The following is a 20,792-nucleotide window of genomic DNA, read 5'->3' on the forward strand; positions in this document are numbered from 1 at the left end:
TTTCTGGAACACATGAGATTGGGTGATTGGGTAAATGGTTCATTGTTATTGTGGGTTTATGTACACTGGCTGGTGTTCTCATCTGTTTCACAGAACCATTATCAGGATATCTTCATAAAGCAATATCACAATCAAAAGAAACATAAAACATAGCCAGTAACAGATACTACATCTCATTCCTTACCCATGATTGTTTTTTAATGTCACCCTCTTAAAAAGAGTAAGAAAAGCTCACTGGAAATGGAAATATGGAAACACATTTAGTTTCCTTGGCAGGATGATTCAAAAATAGCATGGGTTGGGTGGCTTCTGGATCTAGGACAACCTAGTTATGAACTCTGGAAAAACCAGGTAAGCACTCTGTGCAAAGATTTCCTCATTTGTAGCAGTCAAAGTGAAGAATTTGGTCAATGGCTGTGGTGTGGTGGGTGCATGAAGGGTTTCCAGTTCTCCTATCCCCCTTCCAACCAGAAAACTGCTTTCATCCAATCCTTATGTTGGAGCACTGGGTGTATTTTGTTTCTTAAAATAACACTTATTGCTTAATATCTTCTGAAAATCACTAAAGTTGATTGTTTCCAGTATTCCATGATAATTTTTTATATTAAGAAAAAATATAAATTGACTCTATGCAAGGCACTATGCTGAGTGACAGAAGATGAAGACTATTTTATAGTGCAACTGATAGCCTATTATAAATATAATATAAGGAAAATGCACATTAAAATCCCCTAACAATAAGATAAGTACAAATCTATAGTTTAGAGAGAGGGAGTGTGATGTGTATGAATATACAGAAAGTGTACCACACGTAACAAATATTATATATGCTATATGTGCATATGTTGTGTTTAACAGACATGTGTCTAGTTAATGTATAGAATTTTCTTCATCCCTCATATCACACTCTTCAAGTCATGATGATTTCAAACTACTCATAATGAAATGGTAGCTACATATATCATTGCTTGTGTACTTTTTCATTTTTTCTTAGAAATGTATGCCAGCATCTTTACCTGTGTAATGATTCAGACAATTCTTGTTATCTATAAGGAGATAGATTTGTCAAACACTGTTTTGACTCATTAAACAGATATGCTTTTGACACTGCAAACATGGCATGGAAGTTAGGAAAATTCTATCAAGAAATTTACCAGGTTATTTCAAAATAACTCTTTCTTCAATTACTGGTTCAAGTTTTTCAGGCCATAACTTATTTCAGTAGGACCCCCTAATGTGTTTAAGCATTGTTAGCATGTTCTAAAGGACCATAAAATGATTCTCTTAAAAAGACTCTGTTTTATTCATCCTTTTTATTTTTCCATGAAAATTTAGCAGAGTACCTTACATATAAAGTACTCATTAATTTTTAAATGATTAAATGTCATCAACATTTTTATAGAGAGTGAATCCTTTACTGAGAATGTCTAACATTGCCTAAAATTATAGTACTGGATATCAATAACGTATTTCATTGAGTTAGTTTAGATTAAATTTATCCCATCAGATCTCAAATGAGAAAGAAAATATTGGGTCTCATGATTGTATTTGTACACTTTGGGTGTCTTATGAAGAGCCACCAATGCCAATGACACGGCAGTATAGTAGGAGCATACACAAATTCAACTGAAACTGTTGACTTTTGATAATCCTTTGGAAAAATAATGAAAACACCTTTCTAAAATGCACATCAATATTCAGTCATTGTCTATACCAGAGCTTGGCAAAGATGTTAATATTTTTGGCTTTGTAAGTCATATGGCATCTGTGAGAACTACTCAACATTGTCATTCTATCTATATCAGTAAACGGCATGTAAATGAATGGGCCTGCTGTGTCCCAATAAAACAGGCAGAGTTGAATTTCACACCAGAGTCCATAACTTACCAATTCCAGACATACACAATCACCAATGACTATTGTAAATGCCTGTTTTCCAATGAAAATTAGAAATCTTAAAAAATGGAACTGTCATAAGTATTTTCTTTTTTTTTTTTTTTTTTTTTTGGCAGGCAGAATGGATAGTGAGAGAGAGAGAGACAGAAAGAAAGGTCTTCCTTTTTGCCGTTGGTTCACACTCCAATGGCCGCTGCGGCCGGCGCATCTCACTGATCCGAAGCCAGGAGCCAGGTGCTTCTCCTGGTCTCCCATGCGGGTGCAGGGCCCAGGGACTTGGGCCATCCTCCACTGCCTTCCCAAGCCATAGCAGAGAGCTGGCCTGGAAGAGGGGCAACCGGGATAGAATCCGGTGCTCCCACTGGGACTAGAACCCGGTGTGCCAGCACCACAAAGCAGAGGATTAGCCTGTTAAGCCACGGCGCCGGCCCATAAATATTTTCAAAAGACTAATTTTCAAATTCTCCACTCCATGGTTTCATGCATTCTAATGTACCACATTTTATTAGTCTTTATCAGAGATATTATTTAAACTGCTGTTATCATAATTCAGCACATAAAATTAATTTCATGTAGTAAGCTTCATTTTTACAAAAAATATCGTGGATCATTTTCTTTGAGACAGTAACAATAATAACTGATCTGGGACTATAATTCTAAATTACTAATTCTACTATTTGGTATTTAAATATTACTTGTATTAATACAAACTTAATGAATTAGGTCTCTCTTATTTTGAGGACTTGAACCGAAATCCATGAACCAATTTAATTCCAAATAAGCTGTGATTTGCCTAAAAATACAACCTTAGGTTGAATGTCATTTGCACATTTTGTTCATTTTGTATAACTTAACTTCCAACTATAAAAATATGTAGAGCTTACAGTGGAAACATTCACTGTTAAAATAACTATGAAACTTATACACAAGTTTACAGGTGTTACCTTCATCTATATGAGAAGCAACACAATTTAGTGGAAAATAGGAATGGTCAGGAATTAGAAGACTTGGTGTCCAAGTCCCATGTGGTATTAATCAAGTAGCTCTGAACACATTGGCTGACTAGATTCCTTAATTCTCACTTCTGTAATGAAGGGATGGTAATTATTTACCTCTACTATAATGGAAGTTTGTATTAAAAACTGATAAAGTTGTTTGTTAGTTATCAAATAATATATAAATTGATACAAAGATAATTTGCTTTCAATGCAAAAATGCTTTAAGCACTGCTGCTTCTAAATTCTACTTAACTCTTTCTTGTTTCTTTCTTTCCTTTTTCTCCTCCTCCTCCTCCTCTTCCTTCTTCTTCTTTATGGAAGATCAAAGAAGACTTTCAAAATGAATTATTTGATTATGTATGTTGTCTTTTTCCCACTTCAATGTATCATAATTTTCTCTAGTCTCTTTAGGCTAAATGAATTGGCAGTTAAGTATGGTCAGCAGTTTGAAATATAAAAGGCAATTAGACTCCACACACATATATTCATAAATCTAATTCACAGGAATGTCAATACTAATTATGCAGTGGATGGGACAAAATCACAACAGGCAACTTTATTTTTAGAATTTGATTCAAAAATCAAGAAAATAAATAAATAAAAGGTGCCAAGTCTCTATTTGTTAGTACAGAAAATAAACCAAAAAATACATCTACATTTACCATGGGATCATTTGAATGTATTTGCAAATGATCTGATTGGGGAACATGTGATTTACAACACGGAAACTCTTTTAACAACCATAGACTTCAATGCACTGCACTTTAGGTCACCTAGACTAGGTTAGCAAGAATGAGCAAAGTGGCAGGTCCAAAAGGCAACCTCCAAGCATCTTTCTCAGATGGAGACTTTGGTAATAATCTGTGGTTAAAAAACAAAAAACAAACAAACAAACAAAAAACACCAACTCCTATTCTTCTTGATGTTAGATGGTCATTTTGTCCATTTTTCTCCTATGATGGTCCCATCTGAAATACTTCAATTATTTGGAAGACATTCCAAGTCCACAGAACAACAGACTCTCCCATTCTGCATATTAAAGAAACAAGTGTTAGCCAATTGAGACATAGACTATAAAGCAATTATCAGTCTCCAATTTTTATGTTCAAAATGACCTTCTGTAATTTGAGACAAATTCCAGGAATGCGATAGAATGATGGCTAGAACAATGCTAGAACAGGTATAGAAGGGACAAGAGCCCCGATAGTCTATCCACGTTCCCTCAGTGAAAACTGCTAGGCTCTGCGAACAGTGCCATTGCATTCCCTGTCTGCACTCAAGTTCTATAAAAACTTCCCTGGTGTTCCAAAGTTCCTCCCTGTGTGCCTCACATTTTCAGACTTACTGAAAATAGGATACTTTCCAAAAATAAATTTCTGAAAGACAACAGTTTGCTACTTATAAAGCTAATCAAAAGTACTACGCGTCTGAAAGAAACCCAAAATGAGCTCCAGAAATATATGCCTATTAAGGAAAAATATAATCGCTTCTAATAGCCATGAAGGAAAAAGTGAACATTCAGATGTATAAATACTCGGAAATTCATTAAAAATAAATTTCACACATTAATGTAAATATGCCCTTATAATTCCCCTCAATGAATCTCAAAGCTGAAATCAGAGAAATAAAATTAAATAACACATTTGTCCATGTCTCTTGATCATTGATTTTTCTATGGTAAATATACAGATGGGACCATGGATGTTTTGCTATATGAAGTCTGATAAATTCTTTTGCTTTTGGGGCTGTGTGTGAAGGTAGTAGTTCCCAGGGAAGAGAAAGGAATTCACATTTATAACAGCATGAAGAGGCAAGTTGGTAAACTTCCACTGATGCCTGAAGCTGAGCCAGGATTTGACGGGACCAAGTAGACTAGTATTTTTAACATGCTTAATTGTGGGAATCTTAAACAGATGTTTTGGCAGTGATTTCAAGAGACAAACAATTCAAATTGGCTATAGTCACAGCTCTTCATGAGCTTTGAAGAGAAGGAGGGGTTGGTTTTTTAATCTTTAAAAAATGTAAGGATGTCTCATGGCACCTCCTCCAAAAGAACATGGAAATACTGACAATCAAATGTTGCAGCAAGAGCTGCAGGTTCCCATGTCAGCACTCTGGTAAATAAATAAAGCAAAGAATTTAATCAAGCATTCTCTTCCTAAATTAACAATTTCCTGAAAGACCTTATAAAATTCTCCAGAAGATAAGGTAGCAAAGCTATTTTCCTCCCTTGCCCCTGCCTTTCTTATATGAAGGTTAAAATAACTTAGATCAGTCATAAGGGCTTAGAATCAATTGTTAAAAAATCTAGAGCTTAAAGGCAAGAGAGATTACTTTATTGCATGTTCATTTGGAATTTGCCTTTATACAAGATGCAGCTGTGATACACTTAGACATATTAACCTCCCACTAGGTACCATGGAACAAGTGCATTATGAAACATCAGGAGTGGACCTCCTGCAAGAACTCCCTGGTAATTGTTCAAGGCCTGAATGTCTTCAGGACATCCAATTACCTTGCATTTACAGGTTGTGCACGGAGATCCAGCCATTGTCCACACTGAGCCGCTGAGCCTTGAAACACCGTAGCTGTCCAGGCAAGTTTTTCTGATGTCATAGGTGATGTTATCAGCCAGGCAGGGATCACTGACACAGCGGGGACAACACTCCCCTTCTAAAATGGCTGTGTACTCACAGCTCAAATTAGGGCAAGAGAGCGGCCAACAATCTACCTCTCCGTCCTGTAGAAAGAGAGCCAAAAGTGCCTCATCACTGTTCTATTTTAGTCCGATAGTGTGAAAAGTAGCACACTAATTCTCATAATTCTTTATAGTGAATGTTTCTGGTTAGCACTATTATCAGTGCAATGTTCTTCTTCCTTGAAGATCTACTACTAATATCCTCTTTTTTGGGTCAGGTTTTGCTGACCACATATACTACAATCCATAGAAAGGGGTCAGCTTCCTGTGTGCTAAGCACAGCCTATATTACTTTTATTATGATACATATGAGCATAGCATGGTTCTCAATACAATTCCACATTAGGTTCTGAGCTTGAAGGCTTTGAGCTTGTTTCTCTCCCTGATGTTTAGTACAATTTCTGTTAATAATTGCTAATAAAACAAGTAGATGAAAATGTATTGGCTAGTATTTAAAGAGAAACTAATTTTTCATAAGGTTAAAAGCAAAACCTGAACCATTATGATATTCAACATTATAAGCTGAGTTTCTAGCTTTGAATTCAAAGCTGAGATGGAGCATAACCAGGAAAATCATTTCAGAGTCATTTTTGAACGCAATGTGTGACTAGTGAACTTTCTAATTATGGTTCAAATAGAATCTCTACATGTCTCAGTATCTAAAATCTGTAGTTCCACTAAGTTCACCATAGTCAAAATCTTTATGCAGACCTTCTGCTACCATGACATTCATTATAACTTATTGTAACTCTTATTTAACTGTGACGTCACACCACAAGGATTTGTGCAGGTACAGACACTGTCTATCTTGCTCACCATTATGTCCTATAGAGGCTTGCACAGGCAAACCCAACTTGGTCCATAGTAGTTCTTAAGTATTATGTCAAATGACTTCAGTTTTCCCTTAGGAGGATAGATATAGAAGATGCATTTTTGAAATTCTATCTATGAAAATTTCATGTACAAAATGAGTACAAGTTCTTCTGACTACTTAAGACCGGCCTCATGATAAAAATAAATGCAACTTTACAGGCTAAAAAGGAAATTGATCTAATAGTTTTGTTGGATTTGTTTATACTTGAATAGAATTTTGAAAAGACCACTATAATTTCATTTGATCTGGGTTATTGTCCTCAGTATTAAGGAATGATTAAGAATGATGTATTCTATTATAATTATCTGTACATTTATCTGGAGATTTCAAAAATCAGAAGGAAATTTAGAAACAGTTTCTCCAAACTTTTTCATGTAGTACCAATAGACTAAATAATTAATTTCAACAGCTGCTAAACTATGAACACACAGCTGAAAGTTTCCATTAAAAGCTGATTCAGATAGAATGTTCCATATTGTGACATCCTTATAGATGGAATATCACATTCACTATCATAATGTGTCTTAAAAGGTCTTCCAGTTCTCAGAAATTTTTGTATAATTTGAAACATATCAAATGAGGTTCAGAAATTAAGCCTTTCTCTGAAATTTATCAAATCTGGCAATGCTATCAGTATCATTATATCAGGCCGGCGCCGTGGCTCACTAGGCTAATCCTCCACCTGCGGAGCCGGCACACTGGGTTCTAGTCCCAGTCGGGGCGCCAGATTCTGTCCCGGTTGCCCCTCTTCCAGGTCAGCTCTCTGGTGTGGCCAGGGAGTGCAGTGGAGGATGGCCCAAGTCCTTGGGCCCTGCACCCCATGGGAGACCAGGAGAAGCACCTGGCTCCTGCCTTCGGATCAGCGCCACGCACCTGCTGCAGCACGCTGGCCACGGTGGCCATTGGAGGGTGAACCAACGGCAAAAAGGAAGACCTTTCTCTCTGTCTCTCTCTCTCACTGTCTACTCTGCCTGTCAAAAAAATAAAATTTAAAAATTTAAAAAGTATCATTATATCACTATCCAGAAAAAAACAAAAACAAAAACTTTTTTTCTACACAGAATCTGAAACAGATTTTAAAGGCAAAAATATTAACAATAATAGTTACCATGCACTAAATACCTTCTGTGTGCCAAGTACCATACTTGTCTTTTATGTATGTTCTCTAATTTTCCTAACTGCATCATGAAATAGATACTTAGACAGCTGTGTACCTTTGAGGAAAAGAATGATCAGTGAAATGCCAGGACTTGCCCAGGGTAACCACACAGACAGCTGTATCCACATATTGGATTCTAGGTCTCCAATATCTAGTCTCTGATATCACTAGACTTTGTTATCTCACATATTGAAATCATTAATGGCTGTGTCACAACAAATAAATGACTTTGTGCTATAGGGACTACAAGTACCATTCAAGACTTTAAAAACCTTCTGCCTGGGGGCCGGCCCGAGGTGCAGTAGGTTAATCCTCCGCCTGTGGCACCCGCATCCCATATGGGTGTGGGTTCTAGTCTCAGCTGCTCCTCTTCAAATCCAGCTCTCAGCTATGGCCTGGGAAAGCAGTAGAAGATGACCCAAGTACTTGGGTGGTCCCTGCACCCACATGGGAGACCAAGAAGAAGCACTTGGCTCCTGGCTTCGGATTGGCGCAGCTCTGGCCATTGCGGCCATTTGGGGAGTGAACCAACAGAAGACCTTACTCTCTGTCTCTCCCTTTCACTGTCTGTAACTCTACCTCTAAGATGAATAAATAAAATCTTTAAAAAAATAAAAAGTAAAAAAAAAAAACGTTTTGCCTTATAGGGATTTTTCTTGGTCTGGATATCCTAAAGAGTAGCAGCTATAAACTAACATCACTGGGCCAAATCTGTTCCAAAAATATGTTCTTTGTGTCTTACACAGTATTTTCAACAGAACCCAAATGTCTTTAGGTGGAACACATGCCACTTAGTTGTTCACAGGCTCCACAGTTGCATACGTGGTTTTATAAGCAGCTGGAAACTAGAACCCATAGGTAACTTAGTTTGCAACCCCTCCCAGAGTAAAGGGACAACATCTTCCAGTCAAAATTGACATACCAGACACCGACACTGCTGGCAGCTGTGGGTCCAATTGTCTCCACTTCGATAGAGCTTGTGTCCATTTTGATCTAAACATTGACTCGTGACCCTGGTGTCACACTCCGGGCAGCAGAAAAGGTCAACACTTGGATTTTGGCAATCACAAGCTGTCCGTCGGCAGAAAATCTTCCCATCCTGTTCAGAAATGAGGTTAATAAGGCTTCATTGTTAGGGAAATGATGAGAGAGCCACACCATGGGAATTACACCATACAGATTCTTATAAATTTATAAATTTATACTGGTTATATATTTAATAACAAGAGGTTGAGAAATGCTTTCCTTTAAATTGCATGTATAGGCTTTGCTATTATTAGGAATGACATGAAACCATAGTGTTCCCCAAGTATCAAGAGATGAAAGATTATAAACACACTGCATATGTATGCATGTACACATGTGACTATACACAGAAAAATAACTGAGAGTTAAGTAGGTGAATTGAGTCAGAGAATTAAGTTTCTCTAGACAAAGAAATGTCCAGTCCTTAGCAATCATTTAAGAATAGGCCTTTGGTGTACAGTTCACACATTATTATTTTAACTCACTAATATATGTCAATTGTATAAGAATAGCTCTAAATGCCACCTTGGGCACTTATTTTATTCTTTTCAAAGATTTATTTATTTTACTTGAAAGTCAGAGTTAGAGAGAGAGAGAGAGAGAGAGAGAGGTCTTCCATCTGCTGCTTCACTTCCCAAATGGTCACAAAGGTCAGAGTTGTGCCAATCCAAAGCCAGGAGCCAGGAGCCTCCTCCAGGTCTCCCACACGGGTGCAGGGGCCCAAGGGCTCGGGCCATCTCTATTGCCTTCCTAGGCCATAGCAGAGAGCTAGATCGGAAGTGGAGCAGCTGGGTCTCAAACCGGCACCCATATGGGATGGTGGCACTGAAGGTGGCGGCTTTACCCGCCACACCAAAGCGCCTGCCTGTGGGCATTTATTTTAATCAGCAGAAGCCATGGAAAGTAATTATAGCTACAACATTAAATAATTTGATCACCTCAGCTTCCAATGACGCAATATTACTCTCCCCAAATATAGAAGGATCAAGTCCAGGAACCAATATGGCCAAATCTATAACTAGCATGAAACAAAAGGAAAAGTTCTTTTAGAAGAGGTTATTCTACTGGCAATGAGACACAATCAAAATGCCAGGTTCCTTCCCATGTGCTAACTGAAAGCAGGAATAAGAATAAATGGTAGGCTCCATGATTATTGTAAAACAAAACAACTTTATATTTCATCAATTATGTGAAAATGCCAAATAAGCCCCTCTTAGCTTCCAACATGTTTCAGAACAATGAGTATGCTCCTCTGGTTTCGAATTACAAGTTAACTGCCGAGAAAATAATTTTTAATAATGAACATTTCACATGTGGCTCCATTAATTCAATGAGAATGATATTATGAAACCTCACCTCATAGAATATAATAACACTTGAAACCAATTTTGGAAAGAGAATGGAGCCCACTAAAGGAGAGTAAACCCCATCCTGTCACACTTCTGTAGGGATATTCCTAAGGCATTACCTCTATCCTAACTAGGGCAGTCAGAAAAATCTCTATTAAAATGACAGATATATTTTTCCCAGCATTCTGTCACAGAATTAAATGCTTTTATGCACTTTTACAAAGTAAGTTAACTTGTAAATAATTATTATGACATTCAAATTGTTTCTAAATTGTGAAAACCTAGGGCATACAGTTTCAAGTAAATAAACATAAATTTATTCTTATTATGCCATGTGAAATTATAGGTTTTCTATTACAAATTACACCATTTATTAATGAGCAATTGATTCACTGATATATTTACTCCAGATGGAATGATCACAATTTTTTCTGACATAAAGTTTTAAAACTTTAAAATTAAGGAAGTAGACTTAAGTAAGATTATTTGTATACATTGAATAATATAGACCAGGAATTAGCTGACTGATATCCATTGTCCAGATTCATTCTAACACCTGACCTATAAATAAAATCTTAATAGAACACAGGATCTCTGGTTAATTTACGTGCTTCTTACTACAATGGTAGAGGCACACATTTGGGACAGCATTCAAATGGAAAATGTTTGATCTTTTATAGAAAATGTCTGCTGATCTCTGATATAAACTACAAAGTAAGAAGTACTGTAGATTCACTTATTCTACCTTCTCACTGAGAAATGTATTGAGCTGTCATAACCAGTCCTTTTAGAAAGTATTAATTTTGGAGCTGATGTTGCTGTGTAGTGGATAAAGCCACTGACCATGACACTGGCATCCCATATGCACACTGCTCCACTTGCAATCCAGCTTCTTGCCAATGGCCTGGAAAGAGCAGAGGAAGATGGCCCAAGTATTTGGGCCCCTGTACCCAAGTGGGAGACCCTGATGAAGTTCCTAGATCCTGGCTTTAGCCTGGCTCAGTGCTGGCCATTGTTGTTATTTGGGGAGTGCACCAGCAGATGGAAGATCTCTCTCTGTTTCTCTCTCGCTCCTTCTCTTTTTCTGTCTGTCTGTCTCTCTGTTTGAAACTCTGAGTTTTAAATAAATACATAAATTTTGAATCTTAGCAATTTCCCACTATGATGCCTGTCTTATGAGGAGGCCGAAAGGTAGAAAATTATTTCTGATAAATTACAATCAAAAGGTATCTTCGGGAAATAGCTCCCCAAATATAGTCTTCAAGCCAACAACATTTACATCTCTTGGGAACTAGTTAAACATGCAAAAAAACTCTTATGTCCCACCCTAGAACTACTAGCCCCAAAACTCTGGTGGTAGAGCCTGTAATCAAAGATTCACAAGCAACACAGGTAATTCTTAGGCCAGCAAAACCACTTATAAAGAAACAACATAATTCCATCAATTGGGAGTTAGGAGAGCAGAGCTTCATCCTAGCCCAGCTCAGTTGTTGTGGGCACTTGTGGACTGAACGAGTAGATGGGATCTCTGTCTTACAGAGAGAGAAAAGAAGAGACAGAGTCTTCCATCCTCTGGTTCACTCCCCAGTTGGCTGCAACAGCCCAAGCTGGGCTGATCTGAAACCAGGAGCCAGGAGTTTCTTCTTGGTCTCCCATGTGGGTGCAGGAGCCCAAGCACTTGGGCCATCTTCTACTGCTTTCTCAGGCCATTAGCAGAGACCTGGATTGGAAAAGGAGCAGCCAGGACTTGAACTGGTGCCTATATAGGATGCCTGTGCCACAGGCAGAAGCTTAACCTACTATACCACAGCGCCATAAAATAAAAATTGTGAAGTTTTATCACTGTAATTTTCCATGTAATATTTTCAGACTGTGACTGACAAATACGGCAGGACTATAGTTGTAGGTATTGTTGCAGATGTAGTAGCAGTTAAGTTCAAGTGAATTAGAGATCAACTTGCAAACCCTGGCTCACTCTTTTGCTGGTGGTAGATGGACTGTGTCCAGGAATGTGGGTGGCTAAGTCCCAGACATACCACTCTGGAGCTTCCTGTCACAGTTCACAGAACAGGGAAGACAGCTAAGAAAAGCTGTGTCGGGTATAGCCAGCTCTCAGGATGCACAATTTTATTTCTGTCATTTCTCCCATGTGATGTTACTTCTATATTTCTCTTTCAGGTTCTTGTCTTCAATATCCTGACCTTTTGCCTCAGCCTAAGTGTTCTTTCTTCAGTTAGCTTCTGTCTCCTCAGGTCATCCATCATCATGCTGTCAATCTGAACTCAATTGGGCCATACCAACCCCAAATGTAAAACCTCTTATGACCTCTTACTGCCCAGAGGATGAAGTCTAAATTCCATGTCCTTGGTCTTTCTCCAACCTTTATCTCCAGGCCATGATGGACTATACCCTTCCCACACTTTTCTTGTTCTTATCCTTCAGCAACATTGCTCATGCAGTTGTTTCTGTTTGGGATTCCCTTCCCCCCACATCAGTACTTGGCTAAACTTCTAATCCATTTAGCACCCATTCAAAGTCCACCCTTTCTGTGTCACCTTTCTCTGTTCCCTTTGTATTTTCACAGAATAAAATTTTTACTTTGTATAGAAAATTATTCATGAATCTGGCCGGCGCCGTGGCTCAACAGGCTAATCCTCCGCCTTGCGGCGCCGGCACACCGGGTTCTAGTCCCGGTCGGGGCACCGATCCTGTCCCGGTTGCCCCTCTTCCAGGCCAGCTCTCTGCTGTGGCCAGGGAGTGCAGTGGAGGATGGCCCAAGTGTTTGGGCTCTGCACCCCATGGGAGACCAGGATAAGCACCTGGCTCCTGCCATCGGAACAGCGCGGTGCGCCGGCCGCAGCGCGCTACCGCGGCGGCCATTGGAGGGTGAACCAATGGCAAAAGGAAGACCTTTCTCTCTGTCTCTCTCTCACTGTCCACTCTGCCTGTCAAAAAAAAAAAAAAAAGAAAGAAAGAAAATTATTCATGAATTTATCACAGTGTGACAGGCAGTTAATTGTTTGTGTATCAATTTTCCTCTCCATCTCTGATATCCAACAAAAACACAGCTCCTCATATCAAAATGTTGTATTTCCTGGAAACAAATAAATCAGGGATCTCCATACCTTACCAAGTAGCACAGTAGAAAACAAAGACATCTTCCTAAGGTCTGGACAAACTCATGCTTGGAAGACCCACAGATGGGTATCTATGATAAGAAGCTGGGCTCTAACTAAGGTTTAGGGATCAAGCCCACAGATGTAACCATTTTTCTGTAAATTTCTGAGGCCTGGATAATGCTAGAAGAACACAAACTCTAAAAAGTTCAGCAATCTTTCTGTGCCTAATCAGCTAAGTGGTCTAAAGATGCACAAAACTTTTGCTACTCCGAAGTACACAGAATCTAAACAAAAGCCCAAATCCATTTGTGGTGACCTAGCTTTAACCTTGAACTCCATTTATCTGTTGACACATTTCAAGCTTTCTTTTTCAATAGACATAGAACACAAGTAGTGCTATATTGACTTTCAAGAGGGGAAAGAGGCCTTTAAAAATACCATTGCTCCTTTCAACAGTGAACCGTGACCCTCTATGGGCTTGTGTTATCATGCCATTGTGTGATTTGGTTTTATTTGAATTTGGAAAACCAAGGATATGATTGAAAAGGTAGAACTTTATACCTCAACCTTATTTTCTGGTCCCCAAGATGTTGCCATTATAACTTTCCATTTGGATGCTTATGTAATGGAGATCTTTCTCATCAAATTGGAATAGAACACTTACAATTCCAAATAAATAAAACAAAACAAGGAATATAACAAATAGTTCAACTTATGAGAATGACTTAGAGAATTCGACTCAGGGTTCTTAATCCAGCTCCTAAAACCAGGTCCTCCTTCTTCTCCACAACCTCTGGGGATCTGTGCAATGAATGGGAAAACTCCAAATGATCTTTGGAGCAAGCAAATAGAGTTCAAGCCCCTATATAAATATCTAAGTTGGAGGTTAGACATTTATATATTTACTATTTATGGAAAGTTAGTCCTTTAGTAATTCAGTTTCTCAGTCTTTCAAAGTTATGCTGAAAAAATTAAATGTGATGCTCTTTTTAAGTTATAGGGAACTTTAAATACATCAAGTGCTCAATAAATAGGATAAATAAACCTAAGTTTTAGTTTAGGGAACTCAGCTTGCATTTGAGGGGAAAACAAGTGTTATGGGACCATGAAGTTAGCACTTGGTAATGCAGCACTCCAAAGCAGGTACCCCTGAATCTGTTGAGGTATAGGAGACTTCAAGACAGGGAGATGAATTAGATGACTTTGTAAGGCTCATTTCAGATTTTATTTTCCAGGTAGCACACTGGGAATTCATCAGGAGAGCTGGCTAACAGGCTGCTGAGTAAGTAATATCTCTTGGCTCCCATGTCCATAAAGTCTAAGATTAAATAGTCCCATTCCAACAGACATAGAAATACAAGACGATAGCTATAGTAAGACAATTTCAAAGGAAAATAAATAGGCAAGATCAACAAAAGAAGAAATAAAGCACAGGGAAATCAAACACTTTAATAGGGCTATTTTGCAAAGCATAAAGCAAAACAGACAAAGACAGAATTTTATTTTCATAAGCACTAAACTCACTTCCAAATGCCTTACTTAATATAAGGAATAGCCCAGAACTGAGAATGACAAAACAGCCATCAACTACCAAGAGACCTTGTAGTATCATTGTCATTTTTTTACAATGAAAGTCCACTTATCTCTTACCATGGAAGCACATCTGTGAGCCTTGCTTCTTTAGATGATGTCACCACAATTGCGAGAAAGTTTCATACAGGTGATCAATTCAGGCAGAGAACTTTTTTTTATATCTTTTTTTTTTTTTTTCTTTACAGGCAGAGTAGATAGTGAGAGAGAGAGAGACAGAGAGAAAGGCTTCCTTTTCTGTTGGTTTACCCCACAATGGCTGCTGCGGCCGGCGCACTGAGGCCAGCACACCACGCTGATCTGAAGCCAGGAGCCAGGTGCTTCTCCTGGTCTCCCATGCGGGTGCAGGGCCCAAGCGCCTGGGCCATCCTCCACTGCGCTCCCGGGTCACAGCAGAGAGCTGGACTGGAAGAGGAACAACCAGGACAGAATCCGGTGCCCCAGGGTGCCAGCGCTGCAGGCGGAGGATTAGCCTATTGAGCCTCAGCGCTGGCCAGCAGAGCACTTTTAATCACCACATTTGTATAAGTTTGGGATAAGGGCTCATTAAAGCTCTTATCCAACCAACCTTAAAGGAACCATAGGCTCTCAGTGGGAGGACTAACTTTGGCTTGTCCTGCTTTTCTTTCCCTGCAGTCTCATCTCAACCCCACACTCACTTTTCACTAAGTGCACAATCAATTCAAAGCAGGTTTCCTGCCACTCGGCATCATCATTAGCTGCAGAATTAGAACAGAAGAAGAATTTTTAGAAACGACAGGAGAGCCATGAGTCAACAGCCAGGGGGAAAGAGGCAGGGAGGTAGAGAAGAAAGGGAGGAAGACAAAGAACAGTTACAATTTATGCTTCACCACCTCAGCCTCACCTTGCAGGAGCAGACAGAACATCTGTCTTCTTTCAGGGTCCACACCTGCCCGTTGCGCTTCAGGCCTCCTTCATGGGGGCAGTCACCTGAGCAAGAGGGCCCAGAAGGGCAGAGGCAATCAAAGCCCCCTGCCAGGTTGATGCAGGCAGAATCATTCCAACAGGTGTGAGTTTTTAAGGCACATTCATCGATGTCTGCAGAAGGCAAGGCACAGAGCTTTAGAGTTTATCCCAAAGGGAACTGAGAAAATAACAATCATTTACAATAGCATTAAACAATACTATTAAACATTTACGTGGTGCCAGGTACTGTGCCAGGCTGCTCACATGCATTATCTCATTTACTCTGCAAGACAGCTCTGTGTGGAAGTATCTTTTCTTATGTGTATTTCGCAAATAACAGAGCTGATGCTCACAGAATTAAATATCGTGCCCACTCTAATATAGCTAGTAAGTGGCTGGGCTGAGACCCAGGTTCCAATTACTAAAATAGCCACTAGCAGCTATGAACTGGCTTTAGCATAGTCCCAAGAACTATTCCATCAGGAGAACATAAACACTGTTAATACATTAGTAGTTTGCATATGCCTAACGGAGATATGAGTCTTCCAGAAAAGGTGTGATTTTTTTAGTCACTAAATAGGAACAAGTGGGTGATCAGAGCAACCTTGAACCCATTAGACTGCTCCCAGACCCTAGGGTCAAGGATTACAGAAGTGGGAGTGGCATGTTGCCTACCATTCTCCATGGACAGGCAATATTTTAGTCCTCATCAAAAAGTATCATAGCTACAATAGGCTATGGCATGGATTCTGATGAAAGATATGAAAGATGTCATCAAAAAGTTCACAGAAAATGCATATTATGAAAAAACTATGCAGTGCACCACTTCAAAAAGTTAGCGGGAAATGGAATTAAAATGTAAGTTGTGCAAAAAAAATTGAAATTCATGCATAGATTCTTCTTCTGTTTTTATATTTTTAATTTAATTTATTTACTCCTTAATGTTTCACTACATTTTATTTATTTATTAATATATAGAGAACAGATTCTCCATGAATTTCATGGATACGACTCTAAGAACACAACATACTTTCCTCCCTCCATCCCTCTCTGCCTCCTCCTTCCTTTTTTTTTTTTTTTCTTTTAACTTTCTTGTGATAACATACTTGCAGTTTACTTTATAATCACAGGCTCATTGCTTCTATAAGAAAGAGCTCTGTAAGTAAAAACTAGATAAAAAACTGTACTGCAGCAGTATACACAAGAGTTACAGACAACAATCCAATCACAAGAGGTCAGTTTCACATGATATACATTAAGGGTGTTTTGGGAACCTTATTGTAGCTACACAAAATCAGGAAAAACAGGATATTTGTATTTTGAAGTCTGGCTTATTTCACTAAGCATAATGGTCTCCAGTTACATCTATTTTGTTGCAAAAGAAAGGATTTCATTCTTTTTATGAGTGAGTAATATTCTATCATGTGAATGCACCACATTTTCTTTATCTAGTCATAAGGTGAAGGAATGTGGGTTGATTCTAAATCTTAGTTATTGTGAATCAAGCTGCTATAATCATGGGAGTACAGATAACTCTTTCATATGCTGATTTAATTTCCTTTGGGAATATCTCCAGGAATAGAAGATCTATTATATGGAAGATCTATTTTCCATTTTCTGAAGAATCTCCAGAATATCATCAACAAAAAATGGTTTTACTAGTTACAATGCCACCAACAGTGTATTGAGGTACCTTTTTCTCCACATCCTTTTCAACAGTTGCTGTTTTTGTTTTTTTGTTTTTGTTTTTGTTCTTGTTTTTGTTTTGTTTTTGGTGGCCATTCTAATTGGAGTAGGAGAAACTTCATTGTGGTTTTTATTTGCGTTTCCCAGTTGGCTAGTGATCCTGAGCATTTTTCACATATCTGTTGTCCATTTGTATTTCATCCTTTGAAAACTGACTGTTCATGTCCTTTGCCCATTTTTTTTAAAAGATTTATTTTATTTATTTGAAAGGCAGAGTTACAGAAGAGAGAGGGAGAAACAGAGAATGTTTCATTTGCTGTTTTCACTCCTCAAATGGCCATAACATCCATGGCTGAGGCATGCTGAATCCTGGAGCTCAGAGCTTCTTCCAGGTCTCCACGTGGATGCAGGGACCAAAACACTTTGGCCATCCTCCACTGCTTTCACAGGTGCATTAGCAGGACACTGGATCAGAACTGGAGCATCCAGGACTCGAACTGGGATGCTGGCACTGCAGGCAGCAGCTTAACTCACTACAGAACAATGCTGCCCCTCTTTGCCCATTTCTTAACTGGATCGTTTCCTTTGTTGTTGATGAGTATCATGAGATCTTTATATATATTGGAGAGTAATCCTTTATCAGATATATTGTTTGCAAATACATTTTGCAACAATACATTCTGTTGCTTCTTCCCTTTTTGAGTGTTTTCTTTACTGTGCAGTAGCTTTCAGCTCAAAATAATCCCATTTGTCTATTTCTGCTTTTACTGCCTATGCTTCTGGAGTCTATCCAAGAAGTCTTTGCCTATACCAATGCCTTCAAGTGTTTCCCAAATATTTTCTTCTAGGAATTTGATGGATTCAGTTCTTAGGTTTAGGTCCTTGATTCATTGTGATTTGAGTTTTGTATGATGTATAGGTAGGGCTCTTTCTTCATACTTCTGCACACAGAGATCCGATTTTCCCAACATCATTTATTGAAGAGACTGTCCTTTTTCCAGGGAGTGATTTTTAGCTTGTTTGTCAAAGATTAGTTGGTTGTAGATGTGTGGACTCATTTCCGGGGTTTCTATTCTGTTCCATTGGTTCACATATCCATTTGTGTGCCAGTATCAGGCTATTTTGATCTGGTAGTGTGATGCTTCCAAGATTGTTTTTACTGTTTAAGTTGCTCTAACTATTCAGGGTTTATTGTACTTCCATATGGTTTTGTGGATTATTTTTTTTTCTAGATCTGAGAAGAATGTCATTGGTATTTGGAATAGGATTTGTATTGAACCTGTAAATTTCTTTGATATTAATCCTTCCAATTCACAAACATGGAAGATTTTTTTTCCATTTTTTGTGTTTTCATCTATTACTTTCCTTAGTGCTTATAATTTTCATTGTAGAGATTTTTCACCCCCTTGGTTAAATTTATTCCAAGGTATTTACATTTTTTGCAGCTCTTATGAATGGAACTAATATTACAAGTTCTTTGTCAGCCATGGCATTGTCTGTGTATACAAAGGCTATTGATGTTTTTATGTTTATTTTATATCCTGCAATTTTACCAAGTTCTTGTAGGAGTTACAATAGTGGAATCTTTTGGTTCCCTTATTAAAGGATCAGGGCATCTTTCGCCCATTCAGTATGATGCTGGCTGTGGGTTTCTCATATATTGCCTTGATTTTATTTTGGTAAGTTCTCTGTATCCAATTTGGTTAAGGTTTTTTTATCATGAAAGGTTGTTGTATTTTATCACATGCTTTCTCTGCATCTATTGATAAAATCATAGGTTTTTATTCTTTAATTTGTTCATGTGATTTATCATGATTATTGTTTTATGTGTGTTCATCATTCCTGTATCCCTGGGATAAACTCCACTTTGTGCAGGTGGATAATCTTTTGGATGTGTTATTGTATTCGATTAGCTATTATTGTGTTGAAGACTTCTGCATCTTTGTTCATCAGGGATATGAGTCTATAATTTTCTTTCTTTGTTGTCCCTTTTTCTGGTTTTGCAATTAAAGAGATGTTGGCTTCATAAAAGGAGTCTAGAAGTTTCCCTGCCTTTCAATTTTTCTGAAGAGTTTAAATGTATAGGTTTTTTAATAGACATTTTCTATGAAGTCTGTGAAGATCCCTCATCATATTTGTCTGTCTTTTTTTTCATTGAAAAGTAGGGAAGAATAACATGAATTCATGCAACCCATCCTGTCAGTTAAAGCTCTGGTGATCCTAACACCTAAAACACATACCCAGCTGCCCAGCCCTGGTTTGAGAGCTTTTCCAACAGTCACTCAGTTACATCATAAAGTAGCCTATTCCACCTCTAGATAATGTTTTTAGAAATGTCTTATTTAACTGTAAGGAAATATATTGCCCATTATTCTGAGTCCATGAAATAAAAATCTAGTGTTTTTATTTAGGACAATGCTTAAGCTGCTTGAAGACACTTGTAATTTGTCTCTCAGAGTCCTCTAACCACTGGTTACTCTATTGCCATGCCCTCAAATAACCTTCAGATGCCAGCGCTGATTGCAACAGATTTTTATAAAAAGTCTGTTCTGCACAACTTTTTGCATACTAGGTATGATAAATGTTGAAAATGACATGTAAGTCACTGCCCTTCTGAAACAGGTAAGGAGGAACACAAGAGTATACTTTGATAACCACTGGTAGGTGTAACTACTAGAAGAAGTTAGAATATTAAGATTATTCTTGTTTTATGTCCTAAATTTCACCTTAGACTATATATAAGATTGTAGGCATTTGGTTAAGGATAACAGAAACAAAAGGAAAAAAATTCATCATATATTTCATTTACCCCCTAAAGTATATAAAGCTATTTCAAATGCATATCAATTGCACTGATTTTATTTTAGTTTATATTCTATTTCATGTTTTTTTTTTAACTTTTATTTAATGAATATAAATTTCCAAAGTACAGCTTATGGTACAATGGCTCCCCCCCCCCCAATAATTTCCCTCCCATCTGCAACCCTCCCCTTTCCCGCTCCCTCTCCCCTTCCATTCACATCAAGATTCATTTTCAATTCTCTTTATATACAGAAGATCAGTTTAGTATATATTAAGTAAAGATTCCAACAGTTTGCCCCCACATAGCAATACAAAGTGAAAAAATACTGTTGGAGTACTAGTTATAGCATTAAATAACAGTGTACAGCACATTAAAGACAGAGATCCTACATGATATTTTTAAAAAAAAATAATTAATTTTCTATGCAATTTCCAATTTAACACTAGGTTTTTTTTTTCATTTCCAATTATCTTTAAATACAGAAGATCGATTCTGTATATACTAAGTAAAGATCTCTTCAGTTTCTACCCACACAGAAACACATGGTTTTTAAAGATAATTTCACGAATTATGCTATATAATCACAAGAAAGATATAATAACTCTCATTTCATAAAAATAAAGACTAAGGGACAGAGAGGTTAAAACTGATCATACAGCCAGCGAGT

At 37.9% G+C, this 20,792-nt stretch overlaps 1 protein-coding gene across 2 annotated transcripts in view; it reads right to left on the reverse strand.

Moving 5' to 3' along the window:
* Window positions 1–3,872: 3,872 nt before the first annotated feature.
* Window positions 3,873–20,792, reverse strand: part of NELL1 (neural EGFL like 1) — a 1,044,338-nt gene continuing 1,027,418 nt past the window's right edge. For both annotated transcript variants that reach the window (XM_062198070.1, XM_062198069.1), the window contains 4 exons: window positions 15,575–15,768; window positions 8,548–8,724; window positions 5,410–5,634; window positions 3,873–3,923 (listed from right to left, as the gene is read on the reverse strand). In XM_062198070.1, coding sequence (XP_062054054.1) covers window positions 3,873–3,923; window positions 5,410–5,634; window positions 8,548–8,724; window positions 15,575–15,768 — 647 coding nt within the window. The remainder of the gene's footprint in view (window positions 3,924–5,409; window positions 5,635–8,547; window positions 8,725–15,574; window positions 15,769–20,792) is intronic.

Source organism: Lepus europaeus, chromosome 7 (genome assembly GCF_033115175.1).
Source record: "Lepus europaeus isolate LE1 chromosome 7, mLepTim1.pri, whole genome shotgun sequence".
NCBI classification, from domain to species: Eukaryota; Metazoa; Chordata; class Mammalia; order Lagomorpha; family Leporidae; genus Lepus; species Lepus europaeus.